The sequence below is a fragment of the Callithrix jacchus genome, chromosome 6 (assembly GCF_049354715.1).
Source record: "Callithrix jacchus isolate 240 chromosome 6, calJac240_pri, whole genome shotgun sequence".
Classification (NCBI taxonomy): domain Eukaryota; kingdom Metazoa; phylum Chordata; class Mammalia; order Primates; family Cebidae; genus Callithrix; species Callithrix jacchus.
Window position 1 is genome coordinate 146719328 of NC_133507.1, and position 22820 is coordinate 146742147.

Here is a 22820-nt window from a genome sequence, read left to right on the forward strand (position 1 = left end):
AATGTGAGTGTTGGCCTTCTTCAGTATTGTTAAGAAAATGCCTTGAGGTAAATCATCATATCAGTGCAATTAAGCCGTGACAGTTTCTGTGGATACTTGGCCGTTTAAAGTTCACCCCATAACTAACATGGGACCCATACATTAAAGAATTTAAGTTGTTCTGTAAGGTTGTAAATATTTTCACTTCAATAAGTAATTTGTAATGGACTTCTGGAGAAATTACTTTTCTATTTAGTAAGTGGGAAAAGAACATGAATCAAGTTAGATTCTATATTCAATAACATTATATTCAATTTTCTTAATTATGCATTTTCCCCATTGTGCCCTAAAATGTACAATGTTCTAATATTCATGCATACATACAGACACAAACGCACAGTAGGTTACAACATAGCAGATAAGAGTGTGGACTCTGGAGTTGGAATCCTGGATCTACCATTTAAAATTGTGTAATCTTGTTTTACATCTAACATTTAAATTGGGTAATCTTGAGCAAGTTACTTAACCACTCTGTGCCAGTTTCTCTTATTGAATCAAACCGAGCTGCCTGTTCCACTTCTGCAGTTGCCCTTTCACCTGTTACTTGAAGGTTTAGTTTCGCCAGCTATAATCAATACAACTGGGCCCCCACAACCCGCTCCAAGTCACAAACCTTATCAGTAACAACTCTGCGACAGTAAAAACCAATCTTCTGGCCGGGCGCGGTGGCTCACCCCTGTAATCCCAGCACTTTGGGAGGCCGAGGCGGGTGGATCATGAGGTCAAAAGATCGAGACCATCCTGGTCAACATGGTGAAACCCCGTCTCTACTAAAAATACAAAAAAATTAACTGGGCATGGTGGCGCGTGCCTGTAATCCCAGCTACTCGGGAGGCTGAGGCAGGAGAATTGCCTGAACCCAGGAGGCAGAGGTTGCGGTGAGCCGAGATCACGCCATTGCACTCCAGCCTGGGTAACAAGAGCGAAACTCCGTTTCCAAAAAAAAAAAGAAAACAATCTTCCTCCTCTATCACTCTCCTAACCACACGTTTACACATACATGTAGAACTTAACTGTTAAGCTAAACTTAAGGTCAAAAAGAACAAAAAACCTTCTAACATAAACATTATATACTACCACCAGAATTTGTCCCTGGAAAAATTCTGAGGCTGTGAAATCACTATCTGTCTTTCAGGCAGGGTGTTCAATACAAGTCAAATAGAATGCACTGTATAACTCAGTTGGATTTAAAAAAACAACATACGCACAAGAAACGCCTGGGGCCAGGAAACTGTGTGTCCTCAATAGCTCTTTTGTCCATAGATTTGGGTAAAAGTTAGTATACTTGGAATTTCCTTAAATGCAGACACCTGTTTGTGTTTATTATTGTGAATTTTGTTATGAGAACTTTATATGGGACATTTATGTAGTAAGTAATGAAGTCCATAAATTTGATGGTGGAAAGATACTGTTTCTAATTACCAACATAGTTTGGAGGAAATGCTCGTGAAATGAAACTTTACAATGCAACATAAATAAATTTAACAAATTTCCTCCTATAAAACCACATTTTTGGGGGGAGGGGTGGAGTTTCACTCTTGTTGCCCAGGCTGGAGTGCAATGGCGTGATCTTGGCTTACTGCAACCTCCATCTCCCAGGTTCAAGTGATTCTCCTGCCTCAGGCTCCAGAGTAGCTAAGATTACAGTCACGTGCCACCATGCCCAGCTAATTTTTATATATTAAGTAGAGACGGCGTTTCCCTATGTTGGCCAGGCTGGCCTTGAATTCCTGACCTCAAGTGATCCGCCTGCCTCAGCCTTCCAAAGTGCTGGGATTACCGGCATGAGCCACCGTGCCTAGCCCAAAACAACTTCTAATAACTCTCTCGACATTCATTTTTTGACACACTCACAATATGAATGCAAATCTCCCAAGTATATACGAAATTGTTGGTTGGGGGGAAAAAGTGGCCAAAAACATACACAAAGGGCCAGATGCAGTGGCTCAAACCTGTAATTCCAGCACTTTGGGAGGCCGAGGCAGGTGGATGATGAGATCAGGAGTTCAAGACCAGCCTGGCCAAGATGGTGAAACCCCATCTTTACTAAAAATGCAAAAATTAGCTAGGCATGGTGGCATACACCTGTAATCCTGGCTACTTGGAAGGCTGAGGCAGAGAATTGCTTAAATCCGGGAAGTGCAGGTTGCAGTGAGCCAAGATTATGCCACTGCACTCTAGCCTGGGCTACAGAGCGCAACTCCATCTCAAAACAAACAAATAAACAAAAATCCATATAAAAAGATGCTCTACTTTGTTTGCTTATAGGGAAATGCGAGTTTCAAAAGTGATATAACACCATCTCTTACCCACCAAACTGGTAAAAATCACAAAGTCTGACAAGCTTACTGTCAAGGATGTGGTAGAAAGCAAAATCTTTCACTCTGCTTATGAGAGTGGAAAGGGGTATAGTCTTGAAAAACAAGCTGGCAGTATTTCTAAAGTTGAACCTGGGCTTTCCCTAGAAAAGTCCAATCACCTGCACATCAGGATAGGGGAAAAGGCTGTTCACAGAAGTATCATTGAGAAGAGCAAAACCCAAAAACTAAATGGAATGGAAACAACCTAAATGTCTATCCACAGTAATAACTGTTTCAACAAAGTATCATCATTAGATGCTAACATTAATAGCAAAGGTATAAAAAGTAGCAGGAGAGTCTCAGAAGAGCACCCAGAAGTTAATCACTAGTTACAGAAGGAAACCTAGTAACTTTATAGAGGAGCAATCTGCAGACACTCTCTTAACTAAGTGACCAGTAACGGGAAAAACTGACATGTTCCTCCTGATACGATGTACTAAGGACACTATTTCCTCTGTGACATTCCCATCAAAATTAGCACAGCTTAAATCTATGAAGATGTAAACCAAGGTCCATCCTACAAAATAACTGACCTGCATTTTTCAACATTTCAAGGTCAAGAAAGACAGAGAATCTATTGTTGATTAAAGAAGACTAAAGAGATATCACATCTAAATGAAACAGAATCCTTGGATTCTGGATCAGAAAAAAAGGTAGTGGGTTAATTGTCAAAATCTTAATAACATTTATGGATTACATAATCTTATTTTATCAATATCAATTTCTAGATCTTGGTCATTATATTATAGTGTGTAAGATAATTTATTTTAGAAAATATATTTTGAGGTAGAGGGCATCATGTATAAAATTTATTCACTGATGTTTCAGAAAACCAGTATTCTGTATATACGTGCATGTGTAGAGAGAGAGAGAATGATTAATATTTAAAGTGTGGCATAATGTTAACATTTGGGGGATCTGAGGAAGGGTATATAGTATTCTTTGTACTGTATTTTGCAATTGTTTTATAAATCGGAATGCTTTTCAAAATAAGAAAAGTAAAGCAGGCAAACATTGAGCACATGTTGATTCATGGACGGGCATGGTGCCTCATGCCCGTAATCCCAGCACTTTGGGAGACCGAGGTGGGTGGGTGCCAGGAGTTTGAGACCAGCCTGGCCAACATGGCAAGAACCCCATCTCTACTAAAAATACAAAAAAAAAAATTTAGCCAGGCGTGGTGGCACATGCCTGTATTCCCAGTTACTGAGGAGGCTGAGGCGCAAGAATAGCTTTAACCCAGGATGCGGAGGTTGCATTGAGCCGAGATCACACTACTGCACACCAGCATGAGCGACAGATGAGACTCTGTCTCAAAAAAAAAAAAAATAAAAAGAAAAAAGAAAAAAATCAAAACAACATTTTAATTTGTGATTACCACAGGGAAGGGATGAGCTTGGGAAGAGGAGAAGCTGACAGAGGTCTGAAAAAGTATTGGTCATGTGTATTTCATAAAAAGTAATTTAATTTGTATTCTTTAAGGAGTAAATACATGTTCCAGGAACTCATTTATATAAAAAGTAGAAAACAAGTATTTGCCACATTAAGCAGGTGCCCAGTGCAATGCAAGCTCTCTGGGCTTTGGCAAACATCAGGGAAGGATTCTTGAGGAGATACTGAGGGAGAAGCATTCTGAGTAAGAATCGTGATGGTGTCCTGTGGGCAGGAGAAAGACCAAATGAAAGGACTGTGGCTTAAAGGCAGATGCTGCATAAGAAGTACTTGAAAGTGGTCCCTGGCCTTGACCCTGGCAGTAAGAGAATACTGGAGTTGGGAACTCCTAGGTCCAAGGTGTTCCATGCTAGCAATGAGACATTTTAATGTGTCTCCATATTCCCTCAGGACACTGGATAATTCATAAAAAATCTAATGTACAATTATTTAGTATGACTCACCACAACTAGAAAAAATATTTAGGAATGGTAGAAGTGTTCAAGAGCTAAAAATTCCAGTGAGAAATGATAGGTTGTGCACTTTAAAAAGAGGAAATCATGGGCCTAGAATGCAATTTTCCTCACAATCACATTTCATGAAAGGCAATAATTAAAATGGTTCCTTTTTAAAAATCCCTGAACCTGTTACACTTTCTCAGAAGTTCTGGACCTAAATACCTGGGCTTTTGTTTTCAAGGCTAGGTAATATTCAAAGCCCTTCAGTTAAAAAAAGAAAAATAAAGCCACACCACTCCCCTCTTATTACAATATTTGCAGTACATTACCCATTCAAATTTGACAAGGAATGGTTAGAACATTTTTAAAAAACTGTACATCTGTCCATCCATCTAACCAAAAATCATTTATAAAGGTATTATAAAGCTCTCTGGATGCAATGAGATAATAACTAAATAATTACAATAAAAATGAATTAACGTATTCAAGAAGAGCTATGGAAATACAGAAGAGGTAGAGACTAAGTCTACCTATGGACTCAGTTGAGGATAACAGATGAGGGGCAAATTCATTGGGTCTTGAAAGGCAAGTAGGAACTGAACAAGAAGAGGAAAAGGGAAGTGTCCTCTGGGCAGCTGGTGGCATGAGAGTGCATGGCATCCTTGGGTAATGCTCGGAAGCTTGAGTGGCTGCAGTGTGTAAAAGGTCGGAGGAAAGAGAATACTAGAGAGTGAAGCTAGATGCTAGAAAGGTAGGTTGAAACCAAGCAAGATGCAATCCTTTGAGGGCAATAGTCAAGAACATTAGCAGCGTTCTGGCAGGGCTACATCATGATCAGATCTGTGTGTTCACAAGATGCAGGCAGAAGTATGGAGGGTGGAGAGTTGCCTGGGGAGATCAGAGACAGGAAGACAACTAGTGAGAAGGCTGGAAGGAAACCACAAGGATGTTGCAAGACAGTCTGGGGAAGAAATATTGAGGGACTTACATAGAACGCTAAGGTCAGGGAGATGTTTGAAGTATTTAGGAGGCAGCCTTGCCAGTACTTGCAGCATGAACTGATGTGGGGTGGCCAGGGGTAGAAATAATTATGGTTTTAGTTAGAGATTTCCTGGATCCACTGAGGCATACAACTCGGGAAATAAGAAAAGATTCATGAAGCAAGAAACTATGTTAGATCAGGATCCTATTGAGTTTGAAGTAACTGAGGAACTTCAGGATAGAGCTATCAATGGGCAGAGCTCAGAGATTTGTGAGGGGAGAATATCATCTAGTGGGGCTTTGTGGGGAAGGCAGAGAAAAGGGGGTCTAAGATTAGATCCCTGGTGCACACTAACATTAAAAGCCCATTTTCCCGCAAATTGTTTCATGGACTGAAAATATATTGAATAATACTTGATCCTCTCTTCTGTGACCAGAAATACAGTGAGCCTCTGTTTATTGATGAATCAAAGATGTCACTTGGAATTAAAAGCCTGTGTTAAACGGTCCAGCCTATCTTTCAGAGTAATGATGATTGAATCCCAGTACACAACTTACAGTCAGCTTGTCAGGCCCCATACACAGAGCATGTGGTTGTTCCCACAGGCTCCTCAGTTTGCAGTACTGGGGAATATATGGAGAAAAAAGTACAGAGCCTTGTAGGTCTGAGATCTGTCAGGGATCAAATGTATTCTCACCCAAACAAAATGATGAGGCCCGGTCAGAGACAAAGCCCTACACAGACCTCACCTGCACACCCAGTCCAGGCCCCACGAGTCACCTTTCATGACAGTCTAAGGTCTACTGAATCGCAGTGAGCTCATTCTGAGATGCTCATGGCCAGGTACAGGAGCACAGAGGCAACTGAGCCGCACTCTCCTTGGTTGGATGATCACTGGGACAATGAACACGAATGTAGCTTAAAAAGTCTGAGGTGGGTTGTCTATCACTCAATCCTTGATATGGTTTGGATCCATGTCCCCACCCAATTCTCATGTCAAATTGTAATCCCCGTGTGTTGGATCCCAGGGGCCTCGTGGGAGGTGACTGCATCATGGGGTTGGTTTGTCATGGTGTCACCCCATCCGCCTTGGTACTATGGTCATGATAGTGAGTTCTCACATGATACAGTTGTAGTGTAGTGTAGCATGTAGGGTCCGGCTGGGTATGGTGGCTCATGCCTGTAATCCCAGCACTTTGAGAGTGAGTGGGTCACCTGAGGTCCGGAGCTGGAGACCAGTCTGGCTAACCTGGTGAAACCCTGTCTCTACTAAAAATACAAAAATTATCTGCGTGTGGTGGTGGGCATCTGTAATCCCAGCTACTCGGGAGGCTGAGATGGGAGAATCATTTGAACCCGGGAGGTGGAGGTTGCAGTGAGCTGATATCATGCCATTGCACTGCAGCCTGACTCCATCTAAAAACAACAACAAAAAGTGTGTAGTACCTCCTCCATTTCTCTCCTCCTCCTGCTCCTGCCATGTAAGACGCCTCACTCTCCCTTTGCCTTCCTCCATGATTAAAAGCTCCCTGAGGCCTCCCCGGAAGTAGAGGCCGAGATGCTTCCTGTATAGCCTGTGGAACCCGGAGCCAATTAAACAGTTTTTCTTTATAAAGTATCCAGTGTCAGGTATTTCTTTACAGCAGTGCAAGAACAGACTAATATAATCCTCATAAGAATTTTGTGTCTACTAATTTTACAAGGATAAAAGCTAAGGTTTATTAACTGGAAGACACATAAGCACAGGGTTAGGTTTAAGAACTTACTCTGGCATTCTATAAAAGTTCTTTCCTCTTTGCTTTAGGATGAGAAAGCAGTGCTTGAGGGAAGAGTTGATCCTTTTAATGCACTTTCCGAGCATTTTTGTGATGGGCCCCACAAAGATGTGTATACCGTAATCCACAGAACTTATAAATATACTCACTTTCATGGAAAAGGGGACTTTGCAAATGTGATTACAATGGAAGACCTGGAGATGGGGAGATTGCCCTGGGTTATCTAGGTGGCCCAATCCCATCACCAGGCAGAGAGATGCAACATGTGAAGAAGTTGAGCCATCACTGCTGGCTTTGAAGATGAAGGAAGAAGGCCAGAGTTAGGGCCTCTAGAAGCTGGCAATAGACCTCAGTTTGTATCCAGCAAAAAATGGGGACCTTGGCTCTACAGTCTCAAGGAATTGAATTCTGCGAACAGCCCAAGTAAGCATGAGACAGATTTTCCTCTAGAGCTACCACAAAGGGTCACAGCTTTGCTGATACCTTGATTTTCACCTGGTGAGACCCTCACTAGACTTCTCACCTACACTATGCTAGGATCATACACAGATGCTGTTTAAGTGCTAAGTTTATATAGTCTGTTATTGCAGCAACAGAAATCTATGAAGAGCCTTTGTACCTCTGCAAACTTACAGCAGCCCAGACTCAGTCAAGTTCTGATCACTTAGGGCACTGAGACAGCACATGCAGTAATTCCGATCACTAGAGGTGGTGACTTTTGGCATAATGTCAGCTTACAAAAATGGCTCAGGCCCAAGGGCACAACTGGGCCTTTCCCCATGCTCATGAATCAGAGGAACACATTTTCAACTGGCTGCCAAGCATAGGTCACATTTTTGGGAACCCCTGGGCAAACTCTCAGCAAACAATAGGTAACACTGATGTCACATATTCAAGAAATAAACCAGGCATGTGTGTCCAGGTTAAGCGAATGTGTACTATTTAAACATCTTTTAAGGTAATGCTCTATTGAGTTTAAGGTTCGTTCACTTTGACTGGAGAGCCCCATGGAAATACATTCTGGATTTCCATCTTCTAATATGAAATTAGATGTATTGCAGATGGTGCACAGCGCTGGGAGTGAAAAAGCCCTGGGCATGAGACCTTCCATGGGATTGCTCTGTGACCATGACCGCCTCCATTTAAACCTCCTTAGGACTCAGTTTCCTTCTATTTTATTTTATTTATTTATTTATTTTGAGATGGAGTCTTGCTCTGATGCCCAGACTGGAGTGCAGTGGCACAGGCTCGGAAACTCTGCCTCCCAGTTTCGAGTGATTTTCCTGCCTCAGCCTCCGGAGTAGCTGGGGTGACAGGTATGTGCCACTATGCCTGGCTAATTTTTGTATTTTTAGAAGAGACAGGGTTTTGTCATGTTGGCCAGGCTGGTCTCGAACTCCTGGCCTCAAGTAATCTACCCGCCTCAGCCTCCCAAAGTGCTAGGATTATAGGTGTGAGCCACCGTGCCTGGCCTCTTTATCCGTTTTAGACTAGGTTTTCTTTCAGGTCTAAATGGGTATGACTGTACAATCTCAAGAAATGTAGCACAATTTTTCTTTTTTAATTCACAATATATGTTTCATGTGGAATCAGTATACTAATATGCCAGCAGAAAGAATTTTTAGAACAGAATATAGCTTAAATCACTTAAGACAAATTAAAAATGTAAATATTCAATATTAGCTCAAAAGTGTGTCAAAGCACATTTTTGTGAAGAGACATATGCTTCAAATAAATATAGCAAAAGCTGGTACCAGTGGGTGGTAGGAGTGTGGGTGATTTCAAGTTTTTTCTTCATTATTTTCTATATTTTGAGTTATTAATGTATTGAAACTCACAAAAGCTTAGAAAATACAGATGTAAGGCTGGGAGTGGTGGCTCACACCTGTAATCCCAGCACTTTGGGAGGCCGAGGTGTGTGGATCACTTGAGGTCCGGAGTTTGAGACCAGCCTTGTCAACACGGTGAAACCCTGTCTATACTAAAAATACAAAAAAATAACCAGGTGTGGTGGCACATGCCTGCAGTCTTAGCTACTTGGGGAGGCTGAGGCAGGAGAATCACTGGAGCCCGGGAACTGGAGGTTGTAATGAGCTGAGATTGCACCACTGCACTCCAGCCTGGGCAACAGAGTGAGACTTTGTGAAAGAAAAAGCAAGAAGGAAAGAAAGAGGGAACATGAGAAAGAGAGAAAGGGAGAAGGGAGGAAAGGAGGGAAGAGGAGAGGGAAGCAGGGAGGGAAGGGGAAAGGAAGGAAGGAAGGAAAAAAGGAAGGAAGGAAGGAAGGAAGGAAATACAGTTATAAAAGGCGACCATCACACGAACGCCAGAACTTTAAAAAACAGAGCAGAGTCATCACAATGCTCTAAAACTGTGTCATGAAAACTCTCTAACATCCTAATCTCAAGGAAAGAAGGAGAGCTTTAATTTTGTATTATTATTATTATTATATATTTTATTGCATTTTAGGTTCTGGGGTACATGTAAAGAACATGCAGGATTGTTGCATAGGTACACACATGGCAATGTGGTTTGCTGCCTCCATCCCCATCACCTATATCTGGCATTTCTCCCCATGCTATCTCTCCCCAACTCCCTACTCTCACCTATCCCTCCCCTAATCCCCCCACCACAGACCTCAGTGTGTGATGCTCCCTTCCCTGTGTCCATGTGTTCTCATTGTTCAACACCTGCCTATGAGTGAGAACATACAGTGTTTGATTTTCTGTTCTTGTGTCAGTTTGCTGAGAATGATGGTTTCCAGTTTCATCCATGTCCCTACAAAGGACATGAACTCCTTGTTTTTAAGGGCTGCATAGTATTCCATGGTGTATATGTGCCACATTTTCCCTGTCTAGTCTATCATTGATTGTATTTGGGTTGGTTCCAAATCTTTGCTATTGTAAACAGTGCTGCAATGAACATACATGTGCACGTGTCCTTATAATATAACAATTTATAATCAAGAAGGAGAGTTTTTAAAGGCTAAAATAGCACACACATTCAGAGAGAAAATCATACAACTCTGGTGACTTATTAAGGGCTTTCTAAAAAAATATAAACCGTTCTCCATCATGTGACTTGAGGTGGACTGCTGTCAAAACCCTGTGGCTCACACTTCCTGGACTTCAATCAATCATTTTCTGCACCCCGCTCAGAGTGGCATCTACCCTGTGACTGCTAACAGCATCAGTGAGAATGACAATAACATCCCTGGTGAGGCCTGCGTGTGCTACCCAGGTGCCTGCCAGGACAGGGGCTGGTGTTGGATTGGTGATCACACCTGTTTAGCAGAATCTTATTTATTCAAGAATTTAAACACACGCCAATCAACATTTTGTTTTGTTTCTTTTAAATTTTTGAATAGCCTGTGTGGGAATCTTGAATAAAATTCTGCTCAGTTTACTTCAATTTGATTTGCTGCTTTTGTGCAGATATTACATGTCAGTGCTTGGTCGCCAACATCTGTCCTCTGGAACATGCTTTAGAATTTCTTTACTGCAAACGAGGCTCTCAGATTTCCTTTTGCATGCCTAATCTATACTCCTGTCATCTCTAACTATGATATTCTCTTTCCATTTGGCAAGGTAGTAAGCACCTATTATGTGCCAAACATCTTGCTGCCCTAGAAATATGGAGACTAACCACAGTCTTGGCCTTGAAGGTCTTTCAGAGTATCAGAAGTGTAAGGGCAAAAAACACCCTTCTTCCACCTTCTCCAGGACTAGCAACGAGACAAATGTCATTTGGACTGTGGATAGCTCCACCAGAGATCAGGCTGGCTACCAGGGAGGTGGTAAAAGGTTATCTCTAGTATGTCAGCCTCCCATTTCCATGCCCTATTATCCTAATGGGTCAGGGATTTTCCCAAGATACATCTGCTCAGGAATGGACCTACACTGTGCAGTGAAATAAAGTCCTCACCATGCCACCTTGTGCATTTAAGGTGGATGACTAACTGGAATAAAATGACATGTACCTTGGTTACGTATCAGTTGCTAGGAGGACAATGTGGGCACCGGACCGAAGGAAGATGTGTACTTGAGCACTTCTGAAATCACACTGGGGTCCAGGACAGATCGTATTACTTTTCCCAGGTGTGAGCAGGGAGAAAGAGGTGATAGAAGCAGAGACAAAAACCAGGGACAGACACAGAACTCGAAAAAAGAGAGGTTCCTGCTGCTTTTTCAAAGGCAAGGGGGACAGGATCTGGTAGCACAGTTCAAACCCTCTGCTCATGTATGTTCTATTCATGTGGGTGCTGACACAACTTGGCACAGATCTTAAGTCGGAAACTGCAACTACAGGCATTCAGCATGGGAACTGGAAAGCATGCTGGGACTACAAGTATGAGCCGCAACGCTCCGTCGGGACTGTTAATTCTTCTAATCTCTGAGGCAGACATTCTGACTTCAATCCAACTGCAGATGGGGCTTACCCTTCTCTTCAGGATAAGAAAGAAGGAAATGGGATTGTGTGCTTGCCTCTGAGGCTCAATAAGGTCAGAAGAACCTGACTTGCTCAGCCTTTGCTGCCACTGGCTGTCCTTTTGCCAGTCTCCATTCCCTAGCTCTGCCCTCAGGATGTATGAACAGCCATTCCCTTCACTGCATTCTTAAATAACCACTTTTTATGCTACCGTCTTCATCAGTGAAATACAAATTTGGTCATAGATTCTTAGAAACATGTCTTCCAGTTGCTAAAATCAGATATCTTAATCAATAACCATCTTATTAAAATGAGAAAAGTTTTATCTTAATTCTCTATGAAAACCCCTTTAAAAGGGCAAGAATTCCCTGGATTTTTAGGACTAAAGCATTCTTTAAGGTCTTGGTGTTCAACCCTCTTGTTTTAAAGACAAGAACACTGATTACTCCACAAAGCTTAAAGACTTGGCCAAGGTTACACTGCCTGGAAACCACTGCTTCCTAATGATAGAAAGATACATTTTTCAAATTCATTGGACAGAAGCCACATAATGGCTTTTGGCTTCAAAAAAATGGAAGTTAATGAATGAACTTTCCCTGTTAGCAAACAGAAAGGTTCTGAAAACATCTTATCTCTGCCCGTTGGTATGCCAACAAACTTTATTACTAGTAGTTTCTCATATGGGACAAATTTATAGCTCACCATAAAGATATGTTTTAAAGAAAACTTAAATATATTATTTTTTCACTTGAAAATAGAACTTCCTTTGAATGTGTCCAATTTTTAAACAATAAAAAAACAAAAACTATGTCTTTAAATATTAGTTCTCCATATTTACATTATCTTCAAAAAAGTTGAGTTCCGACCTCACTTTCTTTTTTGTGAAGATTACTCAGCTGCAATCGATTTCCATTTGTCATTCTACAGAGCTGTGACAAAGGGACATTTAAGAGCTAATCAAATAAACAATGAGTGTTTGAGAATAATTTAATTATCATATTTCATTGCACAATAAATCTTGTTAAGTTTTTTGTTTGCTTGTTTGCCAAGTCAAATGTTCATGCCTGTGTTCTTTTTATAGAATGTTTAATTTCAAAGGCCAAAGAGTCACTGGTCATTTTGACAGCCTCAATTAGTCATTTAAATTGGTAATTACTAAGATAATTATATGAAGAAAAAGCTCATTGTGTTAATCCTAAATGGTGTCATCTTTTCAAATAGACCTCTTTTCAGATTCCATTGTTAAACTCTGCCATTTTGGTATTTAATTTAAATTAAAGAGTTGCCTAGCTTCTCAAATTCTACAAATTCTCAAATTCTGAGAGGAGGTATGCTGAAATTGAATTAGAAAAACAGTATTTTTCACATTTAAGACACCAAAATTAAAGGAACTTTTGATGATTTGGGACTATGAATTCTTTTTTTTAATTTTTTTTTTTATTTATTTTGAGATGGAGTCTTGCTCTGTCACCCAGGCTGGAGTGCAGTGGTGCGATTTCGGCTCACTGCAACCTTCCTCTCCTGGGTTCAACTGATTCTCTTGCCTCAGCCTCCCTAGTAGTTGGGACTACAGGCCACCACGCCAGGCTAATTTTTGTAATTTTAGTAGAAATAGAGTTTCACTATATTTGTCAGGCTGGTCTCAAACTCCTGACCTCAGGTGATTCACCCAGCTTGGACTCCCTAAGTTTTGGGATTACAGGTGTGAGCCACTGCGCCTGGCTGGGACTATTAATTCTTCTCATCTCCAAGGCAGATGTTTTCACTTCAATCCAACAGCAAAATATTAACATTTTCAAAGGTAAGCGTTTTTCTCTATTGTCACTAACTCAGTCACATTCATTAAATTTTATTATTTCTGCATCGTTAAATGTAGGTCAACATTTCAAGTCCAGCAAACATGAGCATTTATTTCCAGCCTGCTAGCATTGTTGTGAAAGATGAGGGGGAAAAAAGAACCATCAACCTTCTTATTTGTAAACAAGAACACCAAAATCAAGACTACAAGAGACAATGTAACAATCGTAATGTTGCAACCAAAACCCCCCTAACCTATGCTTATCTTGACAGAAATACATTTCTATTGAACGAGAGGAATCAAATAATGCCCCTTTCAGAGTTGAAGGAGGCTTTGTTTGCAAGGCTTAACTCACTCCGTGCCAGTCTTGTTCTTGGGAAACGTCTGAGCAACAGTGTCCAAAGTTGGTGTCACTCCCAATATCCTGGGTTGCTGGGATGTCATAAATGAAAGACTGTTAAGTAGAGCAAAAGTAGCCACAGCTCTTCTCTTTTTCTGTCAAGAAACTCTTTTTCAGAAACTCTTCCTATGACTAGTACTCTGAGAGTTTCCTTTCTCTCACTGCTTTCTCTGATGGATGCAAACTGCATGTTTAATGAGGTCATTCCTGCCTGGTGGAGCTGGGAGGCAGTTAGAGAGTAGTCAGGAGAAAAAGGCTATGGAGTGAGACTGTGTGCATGTGACTCTGGATTCACTATTGAGGAGTGATTTGGTCTGAAGAAAGTTCCTGATCTCTAAGCATCTCTTTCCTCATCTATAGCATGAGAATACCAACCTTTTGCTCTATGGTTGTTACGAGGATTAGAAGAGATGGCACAAGTCTAGTACTTCGCACACAGGATGTGCCCAGTATCTTTCTGCAGGATTGCATTGACAACCTTGCCAAGATTTATAAGTAGACTATGAAGATGACACAGGGCCATCATTATCAATTGCTAACAACCTGGACGTTTTAAAGTTATAATTCAACTGAAACCTCTCAGTAGAGTGCACTCAGCCCACTCTTCTGACTTTCCTTATGCAACTAATGTGCAGTGAGAAGGGAGGCTCCCCCTTTCTTGTTTTCCAATGGCAAATACACTATAAAAGTAGTGAAATAGACATGTTCTGTTTTCTCAACAGCACTTACATTCCAGACAAGAGGGCTGGAAGACAAACAAGAAATTAAATCAATAGAAAGATTAGGTAGTGGTAGAAGCTTTGGAGACAACTAAGCCTAGCAACGAGATTGAGAACGTTGAGAGTCGGGAGCCTGGTGGGAGATTCTCTGGTAGGAAGAGTAACAGTCACCTCACCGTGAAGCACATCTTTAGGGTATGAACTCTCACCCTCGTCTTGGTAATCTGGCATGGCCTTCCTAAGAAGGTGACATCTGAGAATCTGAGGGATGAGAAGGAGAAGCTGTGAGAACTCTGGGACAGAAAAGTGGCAAATTCAAGAGCCCAATCACCTAATCCCCTAATTTCACAGATCAGGAAACTGAATCTTCAAAAAAGAAGGGACTTCATCAAAGGTCACAGAGCCAGGTTAGAAATTCTGATGTCCAGACTCACAGGCTCTGACATTTCCAATACCGATTTCCATTCATTAGAATCCCATATGGCCAAATTGTTACAAGTGCATAGTGGAACTCCAACATAGATAGTTAAGGAAAGAGTATCTCAAGATGATGGTGAAGGACAGCCCATCAAAGAGGTCATGGACTACATTATCGCATATGGGAAAATCAAGATCTTTAACTCCATGAAAGCCCATTCTTAGGGCATTCAAGCATGAATTCAAGAGGTGTGTCCCTTTTTCTAGGCATCAATGACTGCGAGAGAGAAAAAAATCTTCAGGATTTTCCGATCCTAGTAGTTGGATTTTCTGATATTACCATTGTTTTCAAATTCCTGAGGGTTTCACTCAATATGGTGTTAACATAGATCTATATGACACCAAGGAATCAATGTTAATTGTGCGTTGTATTAGTCAGTGTGGGTTGCCGTAATAATAAAACATAGACTAGGTGTCTTTAACAACAGACATTTATTTCTCACAGTTCTGGAGGCTGAGATCATGGTGCTAGCATGGCTGGGTTCTGGGTGAAGGCTCCCTTTCTGCTCATAGATGGCTGCCTTCCTGTTGTGTCCTCACATGACACAAAAAGGATGACCTTTCTGTCTTCTTTTAAAGCCACGAATCTTATCATGAGTAGCCCACTCTTGTGACCGAATCTACCCTTAATCACCTCCCAAAGTCTTCACTTCCTAATGCCATCATATAGGGGTTAAGGCAGCAACATACTAATTTTGAGAGGAAACAAATACTTAGTTCATAACACGTGTCTTTCATGGGTTGAAGCAGTTGTATGAAAACATTCTCTGTAGGAGGAGTAGTATTCACCTCACTCTAAAACACCTGTTTAGGGTATGAACTCTCATCCTACAGCCTAGGGTGAGAACTTCTGCTGATAGCAATTATTTTTAATAGCAATTATTTAAGTATGGAATTATTTTAAGCAATTATTAAGTTATGGAATTTTTTTTCCTTAACCTGGAAAATTAAGTTCACACTACAGTTGAGGGGCTAGATGGTAGAGAGAGGAGAGAATATAACATAAATAAGTGAGAGATTTCCCTAAAGCCATTTAACAATGAACCAAATCCCATTTTCAGTTCTAAGTGGCTTAAACTTTATCACTGCTTTAAGTGAAACTTTCAAATAGTTGCAGAATACATCACATTGTATTAGACCCTCATCAATTGACTTTTTCTAATAAGATACTGCGAAAATGTGGCTGAAGATGTAGGTTATTTTGGTGTTTCTCAAATTTTAGTGTCCTTGCACATCACTAGGGGGTTGCTAAAATGCATTATCTGGTGTGAAGCCTTGGATTTTGTATTTCTAGCTAACTCCCACACGATCTAATGTTGCTGGTCCTTGGCCAACACTCTCAATGATGAGACTCTATCTCACCATGCTACTGCTTATGAAAACCCCAGGAAAAAAATTATCTTGTCTCTCAAGTTTTAGTACAAGTTAATGCCGAATATCTGAAAAGCAAATTTTCATTTATCTAGTGGACTTCTTCAATCTCATAGCTGATGGTGTTTTCCTCTTTGACTTGGTCACCAAGAAGCACTTTTAACAAAACTATAGGACTTAATAGTGATGTATTTTATTTGCTGGTCCCAATGACCTACACCTGATTACAACTAACTTTCCTAATGTCGTTTTTTTTCTGGGTATTATTGCTTTCACTCCCCTTACTATATTTTGTAGTCGTCTCACATGCATTTTTGTAAGACACTTAGAATCCCTCCTTCAAATAAGATAGAATGTGAAAAAAGAATCCCAACACAACTCAGTTGAATGGAAATATATGCTCCAAGACACACAATGCATTGAGAAATTTCAGATACATGCTATAGTGGGGTAAGCAATTGAGAATGGAGAAGTAGATAGTTTTGAAGTAGACTGCAGGAGGATTAAGCTCATGCCCTTTCACATTCTTAAGACTTTGCCAGACAGGTGAGATGGGGATGGCTGAGTGAGTTTGTATTTTAAAGACTTAACTATTGTTACTCTGGTTGCCTTGGGAAGACCTATTATTACTAAGGGAACCTGGAACAGCCTCTCCTATTGCTACTAACCTCAGGGGAAGACTGGCGTGAATGCTGGCAGATACTCTGAAGCACTAGTGGGATGAACAATTTTCCTATTCCTTAGGTAGAACTGCATCTTGGGTAAATCAAAAGGCAACACCAACCAGTGTCAACTACTCACATCCACCAATTTGGAAATGCTTTTGGAAGCAGCTAAAAAACTGGAAAGTAACCCCTCCAGTGTTCTGTTCAAAATGCACAAGAGGTCCTGTGTCAGTTACTTAACTTGGAGAAACATGTTTAACCCTCTGAGTCTCACTGGCCTCCTCTGTATTTTGCAACAATAATAACTTCCTCGAATGATTGCTCTGAAAATTAAATAAAATGCTTAACACCATGCAAGGCACATCGTATATTCCTAACAAATGGTTTGCCATCATGCATTATTGCTTTCTTTTTCCATGCTAGGCCTTAGAGAACCTGGTTGTAGAGAAAAAGACCGTGAAAACCCATACATGTTGACTCATTCTTTCAGTTTTCCATCCTTCTAGAATTTTTCTAGAACCCACTTGTTGTTACTATTTATTTTCAAAGTTATTTCTTCAATGCCCTTGAGAAATAAAAAACACTGGCAGATGCAATCAGTAACATTCAAACTTGATCTTGGAAACTAAGTTTGTGTTGACTTCTTCTCCAGAGAAAGAGGTCAAGGGACTTTCCTCAAATGAAAACACTAACGTGTGATTTCTGCTAAAGCATAAACACTCTTGTCATAAAAGGCTCTGGCCAACAACAACAAAAAAAAACGAAAAGACAGTGCTGTGAATGCCAAAAGCAGGCCCTTATATTGCATATTGCTTTTAAATCTCGTTGGTGACAGCAAAACAAGCGCTTCACTTTCATTTGATATCACTTTCTGCATCTAGCATATGACTTTTGGGAAATTCCAGGATCCCCCACTCAATTAAAAAAAATTCCTCCCACTCTCAACTCTGAATGCCACCAAGTTCAGAGGGGAGGAAACCCTTCCTTCTAGGAATCCCTCATGATCAAGCAAACATGTTTACATATTCATTACTTCTCAATCAAAGCTCTTCGGTTGGTCAAAGGTTCCGCTTCTCACTCAAAGCTTTCTAAAATGTCAAAAGTGGTATTACTGGAGGTCTGAAGAGTCAGGAAACATCAAAGAAGGGAAATGGAATTTACTGAAATAAATACTTTCCTTTCTTTACCCCTTACCCTTTCTGTGTGGGTAAGAAGGGAGAAAACTTACTGGTTAAGTATTATCACTTCTGGCAGGATGCTTTCTCTTTAAAGAAGTTAATAACAAAATTAGATACAATTAAAAATGAATTGCAGAGGAGTTTTTATATAATAACAGAGCAAATATTATAAAGGCATTAAAAAGTGCACGTAACTAAGGTGGTAAGTTTCAGTCTAGGAAATAGATGAAAAGCTTGAGGCCAAAACTGACGAAATGATTATCTGATCTCTAGTAAATGCTTCCTTTCCATCATCTGACTCTATGTAGCTCTCACCCTTTTGGTTACCCAAAGACATCCATTGCACTAACCCACTTAAAACTTTCTGTAAATAAAACTATTTCTCTCAAAGTGGCAGATCTGATGGGGTGTTTGCAAAAAGTTAACCTACACTTTTAAAAAAAGTATTTTAAAATGCTCTCAAATATAATATATATGCAGAAAAGTGCACACATCTTAAATGGATAGCTTCATGAATTATAGAATGCTATTAAATGAACTAATTCATGCTAGGGTACGGATACTCCTCATTCATTTTAAAAGATGAGATTCTTATCAAAAAAGAAATTTCTAATTCGTGGTAATACAACTTTGAAGCCAACATGGTATGTATATTCAGCCAATGTAATAAAACACTCTAGATCTGATATGAGACAAATGTTTCTAATCATTTTAGAGCTGCGATTCTACCCCAGAGAAGCCTGCTTTATGAAACAATCAGGAATGAGATTTCAGGAAATTATGTGAACTTGACTTGATCCTGTGAATTGGTCTTCGAATGGGTTGTCTTTCATTTATTTCCTATGGGGAATTTTAGGATAATGAAGGAGCAAAGATTTCTCCTTTTGAAATCTATGTTTGTGTTCATAAATGTTCTTGGGAGGGGTGAAGAATAAGGTGGGTCCTGTCTAGGAGGAGTCTGCAAATACATAAGCCTACCACATACAGCTCCTTGGGTAAAAAGCGAAATCATGGAATATTATGCAGCAATCAGAAATGATGAGTTCGTGTCGTTTGTAGGGACATGGATGAATCTGGAAAACATCATCCTCAGCAAACTGACACAAGAACAGAAAATGAAACACCGCATATTCTCACTCATAGGTGGGTGATGAAAAATGAGAACACATGGACACAGAAAGGGGAGTACTAAACACTGGGGTCTATTGGGGGGAAAAGGGGAGGGCCAGTGGGAGGGGGAGGTGGGGAGGGATAGCCTGGGGAGAAATGCCAAATGTGGGTGAAGGGGAGAAGAAAAGCAAAGCACACTGCCATGTGTGTACCTACGCAACTGTCTTGCATGCTCTGCTCATGTACCCCAAAACCTATAATCCAATAAAAAATTAAAAAAAAAAAAAAAAAAAGCGAAATCAAATTTGCTTTGGCATACACCTCTACTGTCCTCAACAACTACCTTGAAATTTGGCTTTCTCAGTCTTTACCCTCACTCAGCATCTCCTTGATCTCTGCTCTTCATATTCAAACACATTTTGAAGGCTTCCTGTCTTATATCTCTCTGTGTATACATATCCCATTCTCAGAGACCAAAACTCCCTTGTTAACCTGAAAACTTTATCTAAACTTACCGGATAGAGCAGGGTTCAAACCCTATGGCAATCTCTCTGCAATGTCTTGGAGGATTTGGGTCCCCAAAACAAGGATTTCAGAAAGGGGACTATACAAATCTAGCTGTAGGCTAGTTTTTCTCAGAAGGACTTTCTAGTGTCTTTCAAATACCTTGCAATAGAGGATGGCTTGCTCCACACACCTGAAGTTCTATGAGTCTGTATTGAAGTGGGATACCCATAATATTTTCCCCTTCATCCTATTGTTTTTCTCCCTTGACAACCATGCTTTGAGGACTTGAGGCAACAGATACAAAGAGTCTTAAGGGATTGGATCAATATAAGCTAAGATTAGTCTACCGCATAATCCAATGACAAGGTTCTAGGTTCAAAAGGGATGCTGTACCCCCACGGAATCCCACTGAGTTCAGGTGCCAGCTCAGAGAACTCATCACCTTCCTGTTTCCCTTCAATAATTAACTGATGGGATGAAATGCAAAGCACATGTGTTCTTGCTGCCAAAATAGCAGCCAAAACTGCCTGCCTAGATGTGTAGGATCCCATGAAATGTCCTGGCAAAAGCTAGTTTAGGAGTGTTGGCCAAGGTGCTGAAGCGAAGCAAGGGGAGACAGGACCACCTTTGCCAGTGAATCTCCACTCCTTCACCGGTTTTTAAGACAGCGAGCTTATTCATTTTGACAAGATACCCTAGGATTTCAAATCTGACATAATTTTGGATAAAGCAGTGTGTGTGTGTGTGTGTGTGTGTGTGTGTGTGTAGGGGGGTGTGTAGAAGGGTATCTGAGATACATAATCTTTACAGAAATTCTAGTACTACAAAGATTCTAGGAGAATCTACTTTTAAAAACCACAATATTTTAAGCTGTTTATTCCAATTGTACGCTGCGTCTCTATCACATCCTCAGTGAGATTCCGTCCAATGAGTCAATTGCAAAATAAAGTTATTGTCAAGGGAATGGCAGAAAATGACAAAACCACAATCCTGAATGATCACTCAAAAGTAAAAAGTACTTTCTACTACCGTCTGGAGATTTTCTTATCTCTACTTTTATTCCTGTTGAATCTTTTCTTCGAATGTTCTTTTGGACAGTTTGATTTTCCTGTCCTGAAAATGTGCACGCTGATAGCACAACCACATGCTGCCCCTGGCACGGAGTGAGCTAACAGTTGAACCACCTCTGGGTAACTGCGGACTGCAACCAGTGGTGAGTGCAAGAGAAGGCACCCTGGCCACCAATTCGTTTCACACCCCAATCACCCCCGCCCGCTCGACACCCCCCCGGGCTTCCGATGCCTCTTGCCTCTGCCAGGCAATTTGCTTCCGTTCTGTTCAACTTTCCGACCTCTGGCTTTAGAGAATAGTCCTGGCTGTGGGAACTGGCTCTGGGCAGCTTTTGGCGCCCTCTTCATTGGTAACTGGCAAGAGTACACTTTCACACTCTTAAAAAGAGCCGTTTAGCTCCTAATGATATTTACTGGCAAAAAAGAAAATGAAACACACAGCCCGGATTCCGGTCCACCAAAGAGGCAGGCCAAGAGAGCGGCTGCTGAGCCCGGGTCTTGCTGTGAGGTTGTTGTTCCCACTCACTTCCCGTTCCCACTAGAGTTGATCTGTCTCTTGCTGCCTCTTCCCTGCAGTATGGCACCTACTGCAACGTAGCAACATCTGGGTGGGTATGGATAGGATCCGAGCATCAGATGCTGGCTGCTGCCCCAGGGACTTCCCGCGGAAATCACCCAACACTTAGCAGGCTTTTCAATAAGGAAGTAACCAGCAGAGCATTGCTGGCGGGAGAACCCCTAGAAACAGCTTAGAAAAATACCAGAAACCGCTGGAGACCTAACGACCCATGTCTCCTCCAGCCTGTGTTCCCCCAGCCCTTTCTGGAAGAGTATTATGTGGTTTGTGGGTTTTTACCCTGCGATGGGAGGGTTGTTCCAAGTACATTTATTTCCCCGATAGTGAAGGTCGTGGGTGAGGGTGGTCCCCCAGCTCTAACCAGAGCGAGGACCACGGATCGCATCCCTCTCTCTCAGCGCACTGGTTTGGTCGCTGGAGGGTGAGAGAGAGGCGCAGACCTGCAGACCCAGGGGTTTGCAGGGGCTCCGTTAGGTAGATTCCCCCACCCCACCCGGGGTCGCTGGCACTCCAATCACGTAGCACCAGAGTGACTGGCGGTGCATTCCGGTACCCTCCCGGGTTAAAGCCCCTGCATATCCTCTCCCACGCTGCGCTTCTGCTGCCCACGCAGCTGCTCCTCTAAGCGAGCCGCGTGCCCAAACGCGCCCCGGGTCCTTACGCGTCGGTGGCGCCAGGGGCGCCTGCAGAGGCGGCGGGGGAGGTAGTGCGGAGGCGAGGCCCGCGAGCTGCGGGGACCCGGGCCCGCGGAGCTTTTGGGGAGGCCGGGCTCCATCTCCCCGGCCGCCCGGGGCGCGCGGGAAGGCGCGGAGAATGCGCCGCACTCACCCGCTGCTGCTGCCGGCTGCTGACGGCCACTGCGGCTGCGGACGCGGCGCTGTGCCGGAGCTCGGCCGCCTGCCCAGGTCTCAACAGGCTCCGGGTGAACCTGCGGGTCCGCTCACCGGCCATCGCCGGCCACGCCGATCGCGCCGCCAGCCCGGGGCGCGCGTCCCGCCGGTCTTCCCCGCGCCAACCTTCTCTACCCACCCGCGGTTCAGGAAGCGGAACTCGGAGCCTTTCCCCCCCTCTTCCTCGCTCAACTCGCAAGAGGCGGGTTTTTCTTTCTTGCACCCCCACTCTTCCCACCCCCTTTCCTCCTCTGAAGCTTCTCGAAGACTTTCCAAACTCTGTGCTCCCCCGGGCGCGCGCGGCCAACTCGGCGGGCGGCCGGGGCCCGCCAGCGGCGCATCTGAAGCGGGCGTAGCGGGACGCGCGTGGGGCGGCTCCTGCCCGCGCCGCCCACACGGGCTCAGCTGGCCGGCCGGGGCTGTCCACGCCGCCCCGGGGAACTGCAGGCTGCGGGGGAGGGCGCGAGGCGGCCGCCGCGGGGCTCCGGGCGGGGACTGGCCAAGGCTGACGCCTGTCCAAGGCTGACAGCCTCATTTGGAGGCTGCTGGGAGAGTTGGAGCCCTGGATGCATTTCCCATTTAGAC

General features: G+C 42.5%; 1 protein-coding gene across 10 annotated transcripts in view; it reads right to left on the reverse strand.

The window, feature by feature from the left end:
- Nucleotides 1–22578, reverse strand: part of DOCK10 (dedicator of cytokinesis 10) — a 280570-nt gene extending 257992 nt beyond the window's left edge. For all 10 annotated transcript variants that reach the window (XM_078328693.1, XM_054257992.2, XM_035306599.3 and 7 more), the window contains exon 1: nt 22174–22578. In XM_078328693.1, the coding sequence (XP_078184819.1) occupies nt 22174–22296 (123 nt within the window). In that variant the 5' untranslated portion in view covers nt 22297–22578. The remainder of the gene's footprint in view (nt 1–22173) is intronic.
- Nucleotides 22579–22820: the final 242 nt, after the last annotated feature.